The sequence below is a fragment of the Lepidochelys kempii genome, chromosome 9 (assembly GCF_965140265.1).
Source record: "Lepidochelys kempii isolate rLepKem1 chromosome 9, rLepKem1.hap2, whole genome shotgun sequence".
NCBI lineage: Eukaryota > Metazoa > Chordata > Testudines > Cheloniidae > Lepidochelys > Lepidochelys kempii.
In genome coordinates, this window is record NC_133264.1 from 53260805 (window position 1) to 53278966 (window position 18162).

General features: G+C 51.2%; 1 protein-coding gene across 2 annotated transcripts; it reads left to right on the top strand.

The window, feature by feature from the left end:
• Window positions 1-238: 238 nt before the first annotated feature.
• Window positions 239-17935, top strand: AMOTL2 (angiomotin like 2). 2 transcript variants are annotated; one of them, XM_073360368.1, is made up of 10 exons: window positions 239-432; window positions 3432-4264; window positions 7747-8011; window positions 10315-10459; window positions 10947-11039; window positions 12788-13083; window positions 13444-13736; window positions 14034-14245; window positions 14557-14736; window positions 15823-17935. In XM_073360368.1, exons 2-10 carry the CDS (start codon window positions 3516-3518, stop codon window positions 15879-15881), a joined length of 2292 nt encoding a protein of 763 aa, XP_073216469.1. In that variant the 5' UTR covers window positions 239-432; window positions 3432-3515; the 3' UTR covers window positions 15882-17935. The 2 variants fall into 2 exon arrangements, with proteins under 2 accessions (XP_073216469.1, XP_073216470.1); XM_073360369.1 differs by lacking the exon at window positions 239-432 and adding an exon at window positions 7505-7650 and having other exon boundaries at window positions 4175-4264.
• Window positions 17936-18162: the final 227 nt, after the last annotated feature.

Genomic DNA, 18162 nt, shown 5'->3' on the forward strand with positions numbered 1-18162 from the left:
CCGAAGGGTTGGGCCCAGGCTGGCTGCGGACTCAGCCGCTTCGGCCTAGCAGCGCTGCAAGGCTTCGGATCCTAACCCAGAGCGAGCCAGGCAGGCGGTAACCGCGCTCGCGCTCGTGTGTGTGCGCGAGAGAGAGACGCGGCTGCGCCCCCTGCAGGCCACGCCGCGCAGCGGCTGCCGAGGCGTAGAGGTTATTTGTGGTTAGCTTTGATCCCGGGGGAACCTGAAACTCTCGCATTCCTGGCATAGCAGCCGCTCGCGCAGCCCAGCCTCCTTGGCTCTCATTACAGCTGGCGGGGGCCGGCGCGGCGCTCAGTGCCTGCCAGCAGCCGCGGGGGCAGGATCTCTGCGAGCCGCACGCACACAGCGAGCCGGCCGAGCGCGGAGCGAGCCTCTCCTCCCCCGGCTCTGCAGCAAGGCTGCTCTGCTTCGGTGAGTTCCGCTCCGGGCTGCCATCCCCGCGGTGTCTGGTGCCACAGGGGAGATCTCGGACTCCCCGTCCCTGGCTCGCGTGCCGCTTCGGGTTGGGAACGCTGTTTTCCCTGCGCTCCGTGGGCGTCAGCCTGCGGGGTCCCCCTCTTTCCATAGCTCTCGCTCCCCACATTCCTTCCCCTGCAGCGTGTGACCCGTGATTCCTGCAAGCCCCCGAGAGCGCCTGGGTTGTGACCCATCGTAAGCAGAGTGGGGGTAAGCAGGGCTTTGCCGAGCTCGTTTGCAGTCACAGGTGCTTGTGCCCCCAGCTAGCTGGAGAATTCTCTTTGTCCTGCTCGGAAAATGCTTGCCGCAGCCATGAGCTCGTTCTCACTTAGAAGGAATGTTAATTGCAATCCAAACCCGGGTGATGTCAGTGCTGAACGATTTGGAAAACAAAGCGGCAGCGAGGCAGGGCCCTAGCACCGCTCTGCCGATGGCAATTGCTGAATGCGCTCTAGCTAGGTGCGTTAGTTTACACCTAGTGGGTTTGGAAAGGCAAAAAAAGGGGTTTTCCCATGGGATGCTGCCACAGAAATGTCTCGCTGTTTAACATCAACCCTACTGTAACCTCCCAGCCGGTTGAAGCTTTCCAGGGAGATCTCCTGGGTTGCAAACCCTTGTTCTTTCACTGGATCGTCTTTGAATTTCCTAGAATCTGTCAACTGGAGTTTGAGCTGTCTCTCTCTCTCTCTCTCCTTTTTTTTTTAATGATCCTCTCTTAATTGATGCTGCTCATTCAGGTTATGCTGAATGCCATTAAGGGAATTTCTTGTCACTTCAAAATTAAATAAATATATAAAAATATGGGGAGGGGAATAAAGGCAGGCAACCACATTAAAAACCAGCTGAGGATTCAGGCGTGATCCTCCCTAATAGTAAAAGGTTGAGGAGCACATATAGCGGGGGTGGGGTAAGGAATGTTTTCTCCAATTTCCTAGCTATCTAGTCATGCTTCCTGACCCAATATTTCATACTTCCTCCTTGTGAGAACGCACCAGGGTTTGTGAAACTGAAGGGGATGTGTGGTTCTTTTATTTTGATTCACCAAAGGCAGTCTGGGGTTAGCTTTAAATCTCAGAGGTCTGAGTCAGCATTGAAATGAGGCTCAGGAAAGGTAGTCTGTGTAGAGTTTCCTAATTTCACCTTCAGGGAAAACCTGGTCAAGAACCAATGTGTTGGGAACCAATATTTGAGGTATGTTTGTATGAAGCAATATGAGATTAGCAATCTCCCTTTGCCAACCCACATGCACTAGCATGGGACTAGAAACAGGTGATCAAATGTCTATTTAGGAATTCACTTGCTTGAAAGTTTGCCTTCAGAGGAGGACATGCAACTTAAAAACAGTGATATAACTTCCCTGGCAAGCATCCCTCTTCAGTAAATTACTAGCCATGCACAAACCTGGGCTACAGCTGAAGTTTCTGATTGCCAGAGACAGCAAAAAGGTTGTGAGAATGTTTTTAAGGTCTACCCCCACATTGGTGACTCCAGGTTATGGCTGATTCATTTAAGATAAGTGTTTTATATTTAAAATTCAGTAAATGTATGAAAAGCATGGGTGCATACATACATACATAAAACACCATAACAATGTAAAAAGAACGAGGAGTACTTGTGGCACCTTAGAGACTATTTCTGTTTTCTCAAATAAATTTGTTAATCAGGAAAATCAGGTTTATTTTATGTGACTGTTCGTATGAAGCTTTTATTATATTTTGTGATCCACTGGTGTGATGATAGTAGATGAGCCCTTTTCACTTTTGCTCACAGTCACTTTTGAGCCAATTTCACACTCATTCAGGATTATAATATTGCAATGTTTGCAAATGTGAGGGGGAGAATGTTTATTTGTTTCAAACAATTAGATCTTATGGGAATTGTTCAAGAAATGTTTTGTGGATACACTCTTGTTGATTTTAGGTTTTGTAGGAGCTTCCATTTACAAATTCTAAGTGTTGGCCCAAATTTGACAAGTCTCCCTTCTTTAAGGAGACGGAAAGTACTGGCGACTGAAATCCTCTTGCTTTGTGGACTGTAGCTGCTGTCCTGCAGGTTACACAGGAACATTCTCTGCCAGTGTAACTTGGGCTTGCCAAGTCTAGGATATTTTGTGTAATGGTGGATTGAGCTCAGAGCACCATCTTCATTACACTTAGCAGAACTTCTTCCCTGCCCCACAATCAAAGCTAGACTAACAGGAGTCTCACTAAAAGTCCTGCATTGGCCTACTGTTTTGGATAATGAGTTTCACTCTGGTCAGTGAACTGAATGAATTTCTTAGACAGCAATCACAGCTTTTCCCATGGCTACCTCGCCTGGCACATGTGGAGAGACACACACACTAAGTGAACCAAAAAAAGGGGTTCTGGCTGCACAAGTTCCTAGGATCCTGTGACCTGGTCTTTCCAGAGTAGTAAATCAAGTTATGCAGAGCAGTCACGCTGAATCTCAAATGCACTCATGCTAAGCCCAGGTGCTGAGGCCGTTCACCCCACTGGGAAGCCAGCAGAGATCCCCATGGCTGACATTCCTCACTCCCCACCAAGAGCTGCCCCCTTTAGGATGCTTAAGATGAGATGGCGATTCAGCGGCTCACTGAAGCGCTGGGCAGGGAGGCTTTTTGCATGAGAGCTGAGTTCCCTGCAACTGAGCCTGCCAGGAATGGTCCACTTCCAGCCTCCACAGGGTTGCCAAGGGTCTGCCATGGAATTAGCGTTCAGCCAGGGTCTGGCTCTGCCCTTCCTAATGGTGGCAAAGGGATGGGATGTTGTTCAGAATCCCCCTCCCCTCCTCCGCTCTGCTAGGATACCAGTATTGTGACTAAAGGGTGGATTGCGTCTTTCCTGGCAGAGTGCCACAATGGGACTCCTGGCAAAATAAATCTTCTGAAAATATGTAATGAGCAAACCCCTGACTGAGAGCTGCCTCCTGATTCCTGTGTTCGTCTCTTGTAGGCTCCTTGGGTGCTGCCAGATCCTTGGGATTGTATTGTGTCTACTGTTCCTGGTGGCAGCCCCTTGCCAATCGACTAGCTGAGGATGAGGACGGCGGAGGATTCCTCTGGGACGGTCCTGCACCGGCTCATCCAGGAGCAGCTGAGATACGGGAACCTCACAGAGAACCGCACGCTGCTGGCTATTCAGCAGCAGGCGTTGCGTGGAGGTGGGAGCACGGGCAGCCCTCGCTCCTCACTGGAAAGTCTCACCCAAGAAGAGAGCCAGATGGTCCAGCAGTCCACACGGCAGGAGCCCCAGGGCCAGGAGCACCACTGCGACCACATCTACCTGGAGAACAATGTGTATCGGCTCCACCAGCCTCAGCACAAGGGCGAGGAGCTCCCCACCTATGAGGAGGCCAAAGTGCATTCCCAGTACTATGCCTCACAGCGAGGACAGCAGGCTGGGGTGCCCTGTCCAGGTGCCCCCGCTGAGCCTGGCCAACGCAGGGCCTATGCCCCTGACAGCAGCAGCAAGCGGCAGGACGAGTCACTAAAGGAGCTGAAGCATGGGCATGTGAGGTCATTGAGTGAACGCCTCATGCAAATGTCGCTGGAGAGGAATGGAGCCAAGGCCCAGAACCACATGAGCTCCTCCCACAGTTATCCCCAGCTATCAAGGCACTTCCAGCTGTCAGCCCCAAGAGGGCAGCATGCCGAGGGGATGGAGCCACGGGGTCCCCCTCCAGAGTACCCCTACATCATCCCCCCACAGGAGCCTGCAGTTGGTTACCTGGCAGATCCCAGGCACTGCTCCAGGGAAGGGCCAGGATTTCAGCATCCTGAAGTCAGGTAACCACAACATTTGTCTAGCACCTTACACTTCACAGCTAGCATGCATTGCCAGTCCCTTCCTTCCTGGCGTGCACTCAGTTCCTGGGACTGCGACAGCCACATGGGAAGGGGTTCGGGTATGTTGCTGCTACACCGCATGGCTCGCAGACAGGCTGTGGCTGGGGAGCCCTATGGGTTCTGATGCCCAAGGCTGGTTGCATAAGCAGAGAAACCCGCGTGTTGCAGAATAAGGAGATGAGCTGTAGGGACACTACAATGTTCATCCCCTGGCTGCATGAATCCTTACTTTGCCCCAGATCAATCTACCTTTTGCTGACTCTGGAAGTGCTGCCCTGTTCTGTGGGGCAGAAATGGGTGGGGAAGGGGACTTGCAGTCTGACTTTTGATGCTTATGGGCTGTATTTGTCTCTGGGGTGGCTATGCCAGGGCTTAATTAGACCAATTGTTTTGCAGATGAAGTTGTATCTTCACAGCCTCTTTCCCCTTGTGTTCTGAGTGGAATTTCTGATTATTTTAGAAGTTGGAATTGAATCAGGAAATGGCTAAGTTTGGAAGGGAGAAAGGAAGCAGGCCCTGCTATGTGGAAAACTACCAGTGCTGTCCCCAGAGGGCGTGCAGACTCTGAGGGCTGAGTAGCACGTGGACACTGGGAACTCTCTTTTCTGTACTGAGAGGAAGGTGAAAGTGATGAATTCTTACCAAACATTCCCAGAGGGAGCCCTGCTAAATACAAATCTGTACCTAGCCACGTACCACCCCCTTGATACCGGGCTTTGCCCTCATCCACTTTGCAAATGCCAAAGCCCAGAGTCTGCCCCCAGCTTGCACCCAATGCAATCCTAAGGGTGAACCATGCTCTCCGTTACACTGGCAGTTGAGGTCCCGCTTCTCTTGGCTGCAGCGTAGGGTTGGTAAGTGGAGTGTTAATGCTGGCTGAAAAGTGCCTAACCCTTTTCAGCAGATCCACCATCTGTGTACAGGGCCTTGCTAGCATTATGACCTGTGTCACTAACGGTGGAAGCCTACATAGAGCTCTGGTGTTATGGGTCCTCGCCACTTTAGGGCATCATGCATTCCGCTTTGCCTGGCAATTTGATCACATCATAAAGCGCTTTTTGGTTGCTTATAACAAGGGAAATACAGAGTAGCAGAGGAGAAACTAAACCCTGAGTGTAATGACAGTTTTCAGAGTAGCAGCCGTGTTAGTCTGTATCCGCAAAAAGAAAAGGAGGACTTGTGGCACCTTAGAGACTAACAAATTTTTTGGAAAGAAAGATGATGTCTGTCTGCATCTGGACGAGTTTTTTTCATGAAGTTGATAAATTTGTTAGTCTCTAAGGTGCCACAAGTACTCCTTTTCTTTAAACCCTGCGTGTTCCCCCTGGGTGTTCTCTCCCTTCTCCACCACCCACCATTTTCCAGCTGCCCACTCTCCCTGTGACTTCTCAGCTAGCTGCACGGTTGGGAAAGGTGGAAGGCTGAGTAGCAGTGTGTGCTGTTGGGCAAGCCAGAGTGAATGCTGACAGGAAGAGATAATATCGCTGACAGGAAGTGCTCTCTTTTGGAGGGAACAAAGAGGGGAGGGGTGCAGGCAGAAAGGAAGACGTACTTACAAATCGCTTTCCAGGAATGCAGCCCCACATTTACAGCCAGCCCTGGGTCATGTGCAGCCATGGTGCCCTCTGGGAAGCACCTGATGGTCAGACTCCCATAGGGTGGCCAAGTTGGCATGGGGATATGGTATCTTTGCCCTCTTAGCAGTTGCCTTAAAGATTCATTAAAACAGAATGTCCCTATAACAGTGTTTGGTCTGCTTAGCATGCCTTTCCCTCAAAGTCCAGGACATGTTTATTAATGGTTTACTTTTAATAAGGGATCACCTTGGGGCAGTGGTGTCAATTCAGATATTCCGTAGAGGGGGAGGACAAGCTCTGGTCCCCACTCATCTCTCCTCGCCTTGTAAGAAACCAGGGTCTCCCTCAGCCAGTGGGGAGTCTCCCCTCTTACTCGCACAGTGCATGAGCCAATGCCAAAAGTTGCAATCTCGGCAGATTCCCCTGTTCTCCACCATTTGGCCCAGCCACCCCTTGGCTGGACAGAAGGGTGGCCAGGTCAAATTTCAGTGGTGGTGTGACCAAGCTCTGGACTGCTCCAGCAGCAGCCATACTGATTAGTACAGGATCTCTGATGAAAAGTGATCACTGCCCTGCCAGTTCTGCAGCCTGTGGAACTGTGAGCAAGTGGAAGAACTTTGGGGCAGGGGGATGTTCCTCCCTTGTAATTGGCACTGCTGCTTAGGGGAATAGGCATTTCCTTAACTTCCAGGAGCTTGATAAGAGAGGGGGCAGTTCTGTGGTGACATTTCACTATGCTTGGCTGTCCCTGATAAGTGTATTCTTATTGTGTTCTTAAGCACTGGGGTGATGGTGTTGAGTGGTATAAAGTTTCTTTTTAAACATGGATTAGAAATAAAGGATAAAATTTAAAAAAGGAGCTAGGTGACTAAGTCCCATTTTCAAAAGTGGCTTTGCACTAAAAGCCACTGGTTCTTGAAATCAATGGGAGTTAGGCATTTAGATGCTATTGAAAATCTCACTAGGCACTAATCTGCATCTTTAGGTGCCTAAATCCCTTTAAAATCTGGTCCTAGTGCCTAAATCATTTTTTAAAAATGGAACTTAGGCGCCTCAGTGATTTAAGTGCTTCTGAAAATTTTACATAAACTCTCTGACAGGCAAGTGACGTACAAGGGTGCATCTTACCAAATACTGTAGGTGGGATCTTCAAAAGCATTCAGCACGGGCCTAGATCTGCTCCCACTGAAGTTTATGGCAGTTTTACCACTGATTTTAGTGAGAGCAGAGTTAGGCCAATGTTGAGTGGTTTTGAAATCGTATTCTGTGGCCGAGAAGTGGGGCTAATAATTGCCATGGGGTCTATACTTTGAAAAACAGGCATGCCTTGATCTCTGTTGGAAAGATGCATTGGGAGATTGTTAAAGATTGCCCTATGAATCTGATATTGTAAGGGTTCCATATATGCGTGGCTGCATGTGCTACAACCCTAAATGAGATGGTGTCGCTCATCCCGGGGCAGAGTGGGCGGCCTCAAAGATTTCTGACGTTCCCGGGTTATGTTTTTCCCCTTAAGGTTCAAGTAAATATTTAAAATGGTGTGATGAAAACCTCCTCCCGGGAGCTCTGTCGACAGATGTATGATTTGTTTGTGTTACCATAGTGCCCACGAGCCCTGATTATGGTACCAGAACTCCATGGCGCTAAGTGCTGTACAAATCCAGAACAAAAAGACAATCCCTGCCAGGGGTTCAAGGAGATTGGATATTTCCAGAAGCCACTCAGTGGCACGCCATCCCAGCCACGCAGGTCACTCCATCTCTTATCCTTGATTTACAGTGTGTCCTGGCAGGCACAGAACAATGCTATTGAGTGTCTCTGTTGAATTTTTGTGACCTCTATTAGGGTGATGCAGGCCCATATGTCCCAGGCTTTCCTGCCCCAGCAGGCTGCTCTGTGTCACGGCCCGCTGGGCTCCCTTACACCAGCTGGGATGGAGGCTCTGATGACAGCCCAAGCCGCATCGGCCAGCAGCCACTTGGCCCAAATGGAGACAGTCCTGAGGGAGAAAGAGAAGCTGCTGAGGGAGAGTGAGACGCTCCAGAGGGAAAACGAAAAGCTGCGGCGGGAGCTTGAGAGCTGCAGTAAAAAAGCGAGCCGGATTCAGAAGGTAAATGCACGGAGCCATCACCCAACCAGTCTTTCCAACCAAAGCACTAGGGCCCAGCTCCTCAAAGGTATGCAGGCCGCTAACTCCCATTGGATACCTGTGAGTATCTGGGCCTTGGGGCAACATACAGCAGGCTCGAGACCCTGGCAGGGGGCAGGACTGCCAGGAGCAGTAAGTTTGCATGTCCAACATTTCATTTGAAATGAGACTTGGATGCTTTCATTTCACTGGCTGTTTTTCATCTGCGATAACACAGCCTGGCAGGCAGTTTGTCCAGGACAGACTCGGTTTGTGTCCGGGAACTGTAGGATTGATGAACAAGGAGCTTTATCACAGTGTTAGCCCTGAAGTGACTCTGTCTGCTTCACTGTGGAGCTTCTCTCTAGAACCTCCACCAGCCCCCTCCTGCCTAGCTCTGTGTGCCGGGTTTAAAGAGACAGTGCACAAGTCATCCCGCTTTTGTCAGGATTGAGGTGCATTGGCAGAGTTCTGGAGAAGACCAGGAACTGGACAGCAAGGTAATTACACAGGTCAGGATAGAAGAGCCTGGAGAGGGCTCTAGAGGAAGCTTGCTCAGTGCCTGCCTGTCCTTCGCTTGCATTCGCACTACATCTCACTCATTGTCAGCCGAGCTCCTTGTGGTCCTGGCTTCATTCTCTGGATGGGGTTTTGTTTGGTTTCTTTCCTAGAGAAAGAGCAGACAGCTGCTGAGAAAATCCATCCCCTTTCATATGTTTAATCTCTTCTCCTGTCACAGCTTTCTCCTCCTGCCGTCCCTCTGAACAGCTGTGGCTCAGAAGCACACAGCACAACAGGTCCTCAGCCAAGGCAGTTGTTGGGTGGATAAAAAAGAGTCCATTCACCGTCTCTGTTAACAGTTGGGCCCTCTCTGGCCGTCCCTCCCCTTGGGGTCTATACTGGGCCGCCACAGAAAGCCCTTTGTGCAGAGGCATACAAGGGGAGGCCTGTTCCAGCCCAGCCACAGCCAAGGGAAAAGCCTCTCCCCTTAGAACAAACGGGCCATTGGGAGGGGCACGTGGCAGGCTTGCAGAGGTGGGGAGACAGAGGCATGTGCTGGAGCTGGGGAGGAGGCCAGGAACCCGGTAGGCAGGATGGAGTGGCAGTGAGAGGAAGAGTGGAGGCAGTGTGGAGAGAGATGATAGAACTTCTCCAGTATAGTTTGTTTCATAATCCAGTTAGATGTGTGCACAGCTTGTATCAGCCATCAGGTTCATTGCAGTAAGACAGACCCAGGAGGGTCTCTGATCCCTTAGTGTTACAGACATAAGGGCTTGACCTTTCCACATGGCCAAAGGGAAGGGCACTCTAAGAAGCCAGAGCCAGCCAGGAATAGGAGGGACTGTGTACCAGGAAGCTTTATCAGAGTGATTCAGGCCCCTATGGCACAACTTTCACTCTCCATGCACTTGCAGCAGCCATCCCACCACTGAAAATGGAAAGGTTGCTCCTGCAAGAGGAGCTGCTCCAAGAGGGCAACCTCAGGGGGTGGAGAGACAGCAGAGCTATCTCCTTACCTGGGAAGAGGTGGAACATCCAAGGGTCCCAGGAAGGAAAAGGCAAGTGCTTCTCTGTGGGAAGCTGGGGAAGGAGGAGAAGCTTGGGGACTTTTATCTCTGGAGATGATTGGTGCCTTTTAAAAAGAACTGACTTAAATTAAACCCAGGCCCAAAGTCTCCAAAGAGCATGGTGTCGTTGCAGTGGGCTTATAATAAATGGGCCTTTCGAGTGGCTGCTCAGGAGGCAGATGGGAAAGCAGCACTGCATGGTGGGTACAGTTATACAAATCATTGTGGAGTCTAATGGTGCCCTGCAAAGCCGTTTGTAGGTGATGCCTGCTGGCGTGGGGTGGTTTGCAGTTTGAGTGAGAAGGTGTATGTTGTTCTCCTATTGGTGTGTGTAATGCTCACGGACTTGCATGGGGAAGGCAAGTGCAGGTGGGCAGTGAGCAAGCTTCTTCTTTGCACCTCAGTCCTGACCTGTAGGGCTCCTGTCATTCATTCCAGTGCTCAGACCTTGTCTGAGCAGGGCCCATGAGTCGTGTGTTGTGCACAAGTAAGGAGCAGGATGAGACCACCAGACTCATGTCACTAGTCTCCTAGTGTGGGACTTAAACCCAGCCCTTTACTGGTGACGGACACTGCAGCCATGTTGGCTTATGGTGTTGCTTTTGCAGTGCACCTCACATTGAAACATCTGCTGGTGCCATCCAGCCATCTTCTCCTCTGGTCTTTTCCCCATCCCAAGAATGTTTAACTTCAGCCTGTTGTTTCTTCCCCCCACAGCTGGAAACAGAGATTCAGCGAATCTCCGAGGACTACGAAAACCTAATGAAGGCATCTTCCAAGCGAGAGGCATTGGAGAAAACCATGAGGAACAAGAAGGATGGGGAGATGCGGCGGCTTCAGGATTTCAACCGGGATCTGAAAGGTAAGAAACTGGACAGCACTAGACAGGGGCTAGGGAGAGTGGAAAGGGCAATTCTTGGGTGCACTCCTTTTTGGGCTCATGCATCCTGAGAGAAGATCACTGTTGTTAGAAACATGCTGTGCCCCAGGCTAAGACTCCCCACATTGGTGCTCCCTCCATAAGCCACTTGAGCAGTGTAGGCCCTTGTTCAGTGCACACACTTGGCCTAATGTTGTATAACCTAGTTCTGTTCTGATCCCATTGCTGAGGCCACATCCAGTACCAGTTTGTGACTTCCCCTTGTTGTTCCCAGTCTTGTGACCCTCATCTCTGGTGACAGATCCCCAGCAAACTGTCTTCTGACACATTTCCTGGTACATCAGGAGCATTTCGGGGAGGTTCAGTTTCAAGATGGGTGTCTAATACCACCTGTGCCATCCAAGAACCAGGCTGTTCCCAGTCAATTAAATTCTAAAAATTCTATCTCTGTATATTTAATCTGAAACAGAACGGTTGGAATCTGCAAACAAACAGCTGGCCAGCAAGCAGCAGGAGAACCCAGAAGGCAGCCAGGGGACTGTGGCAAAACTGCTTGCACAAAGTAAGTCCCGGGGGAATGCTAGGTCACAGAGGAGGTGCTGTGCAATTGTGCCTGCATGGCTAGCTGCACGGCCAGCCCTGCTGCGCAGTGCCCTGTCACTCTGTGGCCTGGTGGATCAGGCATGTTGGCATGCTTTTGGGGTGGGTGTGTTGGGAGGGAGAGGAAGGAAGGGTAAGGTCCCTTTAAGATAGGAGAGGAGGTGGATCCTCTCTTGGAAGCTTTTGCCATTCCCCAGGGAGAGCTAAGCTGTTCTTGGCACTCAAAGCAGGGCCATTAATCACAGCAGCCATCAGTGTGACCTGGATTCTTTGCATTCCAGCGGCTGTTCTGGCTGTTCCAGCACACAGTCCACACTCCCGCCACTCCAAATCCCAGACCTAGGTTAGAGCCCTTTCTCTCTTGCATTGGAAATTTTTTTTTTTAAGGAGAAAACGTTTTTTGCCAGAGGCTGGGAATAGCCGTGACAGTCGCTTCCTGGCTTGATTCCACTTCCACGGCTGGCAGCAAAATGCCCACAAAAAGCCAAGGGAGGGGAAAGGGGGTACAGCCCCAGGCTGCCATCGTTCCCACCCGCCTTCCCTTCCCTGAAAGCTGCTGAGTCCCTTCAGCTTAGGCCTCGTCCATCCAAGGAAGTTGTACTGGTGGAACGGAGCCAGTTCAGGAGGGAAGTTTGTGCAGCCCTGGGGGTGAACGCTTTTCCTGCGGGCGGGGACAGGGATTGATTCCTTTGATTGGGAAGGAATTGCTCACATTGCACTATCCTGGGTTTTAGGCCCGTTTTCTCATGCGGACATGACCTTTGTCAAAGGTGGCATTAATGTGTCCTTAACCGCGGCTCTTTCCCTTGGCCTTCTGAGTGGTTGCCTCTTAATGCCCACAGAGAAGCCATCACTGGTGTGGCTCCTTTGGGAGATTATGGGCCAGTCCTCTGCTGGGGTGAATGGGTGAAAGTCCATTAAAGTCAGTGGAGTGGCACCCATTTGGATCAGGATTTGTCTGAGTTTGCCAGGGACGAGGCTGAAGGGAGGGTGGTGTGCAGCTTTGGAGCACCAGCCTGCAGGTTTTTAAACAAGGAAGCCTGTGCAAGGAGCCAGCTGCCTTGTGGGTGGCAGGTCATGTGATGAATCTGCCATGCCTTTCAATATAGTTGGCGGACTAATTGGGGAGGAGAGACCCTGGGACTGGACTAGCGATGGTGTTACAAGGCAGGAGAGGACTGCCTTGTAGAACCATGTGGAATAGCTGTGGCGTTACGTTGGCAGAGCTGTATGGCACCTAGGACTGCAATAGCAGGAGTGGTAGAGTAGGACTAAGAAGCATTGTGAAAACTGAGCCTTTAAGGAATTTTCTTCTTTCTTGCTCTTTACCATGGCAGCTGATTCCCTGGCAGTGGCCCAGCGTGGCCCCACATATATCATGTGGTACTAATGGTACTGCCCTTCCCTTCCCACCCCCAGTGGACAGACACTGGCAGCACAGACCTCTCAGTGGGAGAGAGACTGGGAGCCCGTTTGCATCAGCGGGATGGAACAAGCGACTTCTCCCTGGGCAGATATTTTCAGAGCAGACATTTAGATTTTCTCATGACAGTTGTCCATCATATCTAATGCCAGAACCTAATGCGATAGCTCTGAGCCGGAGTCCCTCCGATATGCACTAGAATGAAATGACTGCAGCTGGGAACGTCCTGAGTGGACGGAGCAGCTACAGCCGTCAACTAACGTACTTGCTCCTTGTGCCTTTTCCAGGCTATGAGCACCAGCAGGAGAAAGAGAAGCTGGAGCGGGAGATTTCACGACTGCGCAGTGCCAACGAGGACCAGCGCCGGCGGGCGGAGCTGCTGGAGCAGGCTCTAAGCAACGCCCAGACACGGGCAGCTAAGACCGAGGACGAGCTGAGGAGGAAGCGGGCGTACGTGGAGAAGGTGGAGAGGCTGCAGCAGGCCCTGGGCCAGCTCCAGGCTGCCTGCGAAAAGCGTGAGCAGCTGGAACTGCGTCTCCGCACCCGCCTGGAGCAGGAGCTGAAGATGCTGCGGGCCCAGCAGGTGAGGAGGAGTTCATGGAACCAGGGGCGAGGCCAGCAGCAAAGCAGGGCTAGTGAGACGGTTGCTCAGAACACTGGTGGCACCAGTCCCCTTGCGGCACGAGCCCTGCCAGCTGTGGCGCTGCAATGGGGGCAGGTTGCACGGAAGGGCTCGGGCAGGCAAGGCCCAGATGTGCCTGAGGATGGGGCACAGAGTAATGGTTAGAGAGCAGCCCAATCCAAGTATCCCCAGGATTTGGAGAAACCTGGTTCTGGGGCCACACTGTGCAGGTTGGGCCCATCTCTGATCATTGTACTCAAGGGACCTTTCTCTTCGTGATTCAGTCTCATGCTGTGTGTCATTTTTCCTGTGCTAATGCAGAGACAGGTGGGAGCCCCAACTGGAGGATCCCCAGAGCTGAGTGCCCACATGCTGGCCGAACAGTTGAGAGAGAAGGAAGAAAAGATCCTAGCCCTGGAGGCAGACATGACCAAGTGGGAGCAGAAGTATCTGGAGGAATGCACCATGAGGCAGTTTGCCATGGATGCAGCTGCCACCGCTGCTGCGCAGCGGGACACGACTATCATCAACCACTCCCCGCGTCACTCCCCCAATAACAGCTTTGACGAGGATCTCCTCTTGGCCAATCACAAGCACCAGGAGATGGAAAACAGGTAGGTCCTCCATGTGGCTTCACAGGGCATGTTTTTTGTTGGCCTTCCATTATCATCAGTCCTGGGGTTTTTATGTCGCTCCTGTCATTGAGCATTTGGAAACTGGCCATCTGGGAAGCCAATCAGCAGCCATGGGAAATAAGTGTCCTTGCCATGTGCATTGACGGAGCGAAGTTTCCGTGGCCGTGATGCTAAGGGAACACCACACGATGAAGGATTTGCTGAAGCATGTCACACCCTCTGGAATAAAATCACCATCATCTCTCTCACTTTGTGCCTTGCTCTTGCGTTCACCAGGTTAAAAGCACTTCATGCCCAAATATTGGAGAAGGATGCAGTCATCAAAATTCTGCAGCAGCGCTCGCGGAAGGATCCCAGCAAGACTCTGCAGGGCTCCCTTCGGCCAGCCAAATCTGTGCCATCCGTCTTTGCTGCCTCGGGGGCCCAGAATTGGCCGGGGGCCACCCACAGTGAACGGTTGGTCGAGGGCCCTTCCAGAGGGAGTCCAGGTAAGAGGAGTCTCACCTGTGGGGAGGGAGTCACAGGGTACTTGCCCCTTCAGTTAGCATTAAAGCCCCACTTGAAAACTCCCTTTGCTGTTTTTCCTCCAGCTGAATGCCAAAGGATAGAAGCGTTGCACTGAGCTGGGGTGTTTTCTGGTGGGAGAGCCTTGGAACATAGCATAGAAATGGAGCTCGCTGGCTGGCTGGCTGGCTGCCAGTCAGGTCAGGCCTGGCTCACTAAAGCCAGTAAGAGCCCAGAGCCAATCAAGTTTGCCTCAGTATTTAAAATCTAAAGGTGGCTGCTCCTCTCTCTTCAGCAGGCAAAGTCCTGGTGGAGGAGACGCCCAGCCCATCTCCTTGCAGCCCTCTCCCCTTCCACTCCAAACGTGGCAGCAAAGATGGGAGCACCCAGACGGATGGCGTGCCTGAGAGCAGCCTCGGCAGTCTGGGCGAGGGACCTGGTGCCCAGCTCGACAGCAGCCCAGCGCACTCCATGGGTAAGTCCTGCCTGCCCCGCTGCCCTGGCAAATATGTGCTTGCAGAATCCCTGCAATGCTGTGCCCAGGGTGAACCCAGAGACCTTCCTTCCCTCTGCTAGGGGTGCTGTATGAGCCCTGCATAGCTGAGGGGTGAGCAAGGAGCTGGTTACTCCACCCTGGCTGCCAGGACTCAGCCTCCTGCCAGAGTGACTAATCCTGAGTGCGAGATACACAGTGGGGATGAAACGCTGTAGGGCTAGGTGGGGCGTGGACTAGGGAAGAGTGTGGGAAAGACCAGAGGAAAGAGACTGTCTCAAAGGTTTTCTCACTGATTCCTTTGGGCTTTGATCTGGGCCTGCAGATCTGAACTAAAGCCCAGCTTATCAGCATGCCACAGGCTAGCACACTCACCCTGCCCTTCAGTGGGAGAATCCGGTTTTTCTGCTAATGGTTTTAGAGTCAGGAGGGAGGAATCGGAGAGGCTCCCTCCCACCCCACCCCACCCCCAGCTAATTGTGCAGCGTTCTTCCTGGGCTTTACCATCTGTAGAGAAAACCACAAACATGAGAAGAATCCCCATGCTCCTCTCTCCGCCCCCTGCCCCAGGCCCTGCAGCCAGTGGAAAGCCAGCAGCCAAGTACTCTCCCTTTGACAGTGTAAGGGGGCGGGGTTCGAGTGAGCGCAGGGAGCTGGGTTGGCTCTGACATGCCATTTGGTTTGCATTAACCGCTGGTGATGGTTGTGTGCATGGGCCACAGCAGAGAGGCTGAGGGGAGAGGGCTAGGGTTATACAAGTGACTAGTGATTTGGGGGGGCCTGGCTGAAGACCCCTTAAAAGGGTCTGATCCTCAGAGGGTGGGTGCTCAGTGCTGTCTGAAACAAGGTGGGCCCCCAAAATCACTTGTCATGCTTTAGGGGTTGGGCCCAAGCTGTCTTATTTATTCATTATGGATTCAAGTAAATCTAATGGCCCTGTTGTAAATGTTTGCATTTCCATGGGGCACATCGGGGCTCCATTGTGCTAGGTGCTGCACAGACATAAAAGCAGGAGCCAGTCCCAGCTAGAGAGAGCTCACAATCTAAAGGTGGTTTGTTTCCTTGCAGAGACCATGTCTGCTGCCAGGACCATCAGCCTGTCAGACATGGTGGAAATTCTAATCTGAGGAAGGGCAGGTGCCCACCATCCTCTCTGTCCCTGCACGCTGGCCTGGTCAGAGGAGAGATCTGCTGGGGAAAGTGCCGATTCAGGAGCCATTCGGTTACTGGGATCCTGGCTGGGCTTGTGGTGTGGAGAGTTCCTGGACAAAAGGAGTTTGGGGGCAGGACTGCAGGAGAGCATGCAGCATAGCCACACAGCGAGGGCTGGGAGGGAAGCTGCCGCTGTGGTTTGCATCCATCAGCTGCCATTTATCTCGCCCACTTTCCATCACAGCAGAGCTCATTTGCTACTTGTTCCATCTACCCTGTTGGGCCAGCCCATGTGCAGTGCACCTGTACTTGGGAAGGACTGTCCCAAGTTCCCTTTGTCGCTGGTATGTCACAGGAAAGAAGGAAGGAGGGTCTGAAAGTGAAGAGGCACAGAGCCCTCCCCTGCTCCCCATCTGTGACCTGGAGGAGGGCAGCATGCTGAGCATTGCTAGAAACTGATCCTGGAAGGACGGGCGTGCCTGTTTCGTTGGACACCCTGTTGGTACCTGCTCTCCAAGGTCAAGCTGCTGGGAGTAGCTCTTGTATTATGCTGGCGAGGCCAGAATTCCTGCCCCTCCCCATGCCTCCCAACCCACCTTTCCCCTCCTGTTGAGAGGACTGGAAATGCTTTGGGTGAAGGTGTTTTTGCGTAGCCAGCTGGTGCCCAGTGGCTGGTCCCCAGAGGCACTTCTCCTGGGGAGGCTGCAGTGCTGGCAGGTTGCAGCCCATTAGGGTGTGTGAGGAGGTGAGGGAGGGGGCAGGACAGGCTCTGTAAATAACTCCCTGTTTTGTAAACAAAAGCAAACCCTGTATTTATCATTTCAATTTCCTCCCTGCCATGGCCTTTGTCCCTCCTGCCCCATTTCCTGCTCTCTGTGGAACCTTTCTCGCCCCTTAGCCGTTCACCCTCCCTCGCTTGTCTCTTGTCTCTCGCTTTGGCTCTCTAGGCCTGTGCTTGTTCTCTTCCTCCATTTCATATCCTGTTTGTCACCAGAGTTAAATATCCCTCATTGGCATCCATCAGATTCCATTTCCTTTGGGGCACTTTCCCATGATTCCTCCAACTGGAATTTCCCTTCTGTTTGTTTCAATACCTGCTGAGTATGTGTTTGAGCTCCTGAGCTGCTCTCATTTGGGGAAGGAGCAGATCCTCAGCTGATGTAAATCAGAACAGCTCTATCAAATCAGAAGAGCTAAATGAGGCTGCCCGAGCACCAGACTCAGACTCTCATGACGTATGCATCAGTAGCACCATTCACGGCCATGTGCAAACACAGTGCTCAAGAAGGTAAAGGATTGCAGGATGGAAGCCTTTATAAATACCAGAAGCTCTGTGTATGTTTCAGCTGAAGGGAGCTTGTGTTTATGCAAAAAAATAAACAAGAGGGTTAAGGGTGGATGGGGGGAGGGAGGGGAATGAAACTGGAGATGAAAAAACACACTCCCAATGTGAAACAAACATGTCTGATTTTCTTGTGGAGGAGTTGATTTCCCCCCCTTCCTGGAACTGCACCGAGATATACTCACTCACTTATTCACAGTTCTCATACACCCCCTTGTCTACTGACAGCTGGCTTTTGACAGTAGCCAATTCTGATTTTAATTGAGAGTTTCTCAATCCACTGAACTCCAACGCTTTCTTCCCTTGGCCTTCATATATAAATATATACTTCCTTTAAACATCTGTGCATTTGCTGGACAACTGCATTTTTTTATTTTTTCCCCCAGACATGTAAAAAATGTGTTTGGATCTGGTGCATTGTTTACAATTGCGAAACAAAAACTATGAAAGAGAAAAAAACAACTTAATATATTTTATATTAATATTGGTATTTCTTTAAGTATTTTTTTTGTGCTGTGAACTTTTTTCTGCCAAAGACAATGAGGTTTTTTTCGTTTGTGCGTTTTTAAGTTATCTTAAGTATTTAAATGTAAACCTGGCTGTTTTGTTATGCTGTCCTATACCGAGATTGCTGTAGCATTCCACTTGGTATAACAATATTTTAATAAAAAAATAAATATTGACAAAGGGGTGCTGCCTTCTCACTCTACAGTGTGGGTCTCTAAGATAGCGGGGAACAGATGTTGAGAGATCTGAATCCCTATGCACTCATTAACAAAGGATATATTTTTCCCCAACAATTTTTCCCAATTATCACAATCTTATGTATTGTTTTGGAAGTGTAATAGGTACAGCCCTTTTAGACAAAGGTGGCGCTGTCAGTTTCAAGTAATAAAGCCGACACTCATGAAAAT

Coding starts and splice junctions, on each gene's coding strand:
- AMOTL2 (XM_073360368.1), top strand. CDS start 3,516: ATGAGGACGGCGGAGGATTCCTCTGGGACGGTCCTGCACCGGCTCATC. Junction 11,040..12,787: donor GGCAAAACTGCTTGCACAAA/GTAAGTCCCGGG, acceptor TGCCTTTTCCAG/GCTATGAGCACCAGCAGGAG. Junction 13,737..14,033: donor CACCAGGAGATGGAAAACAG/GTAGGTCCTCCA, acceptor TGCGTTCACCAG/GTTAAAAGCACTTCATGCCC.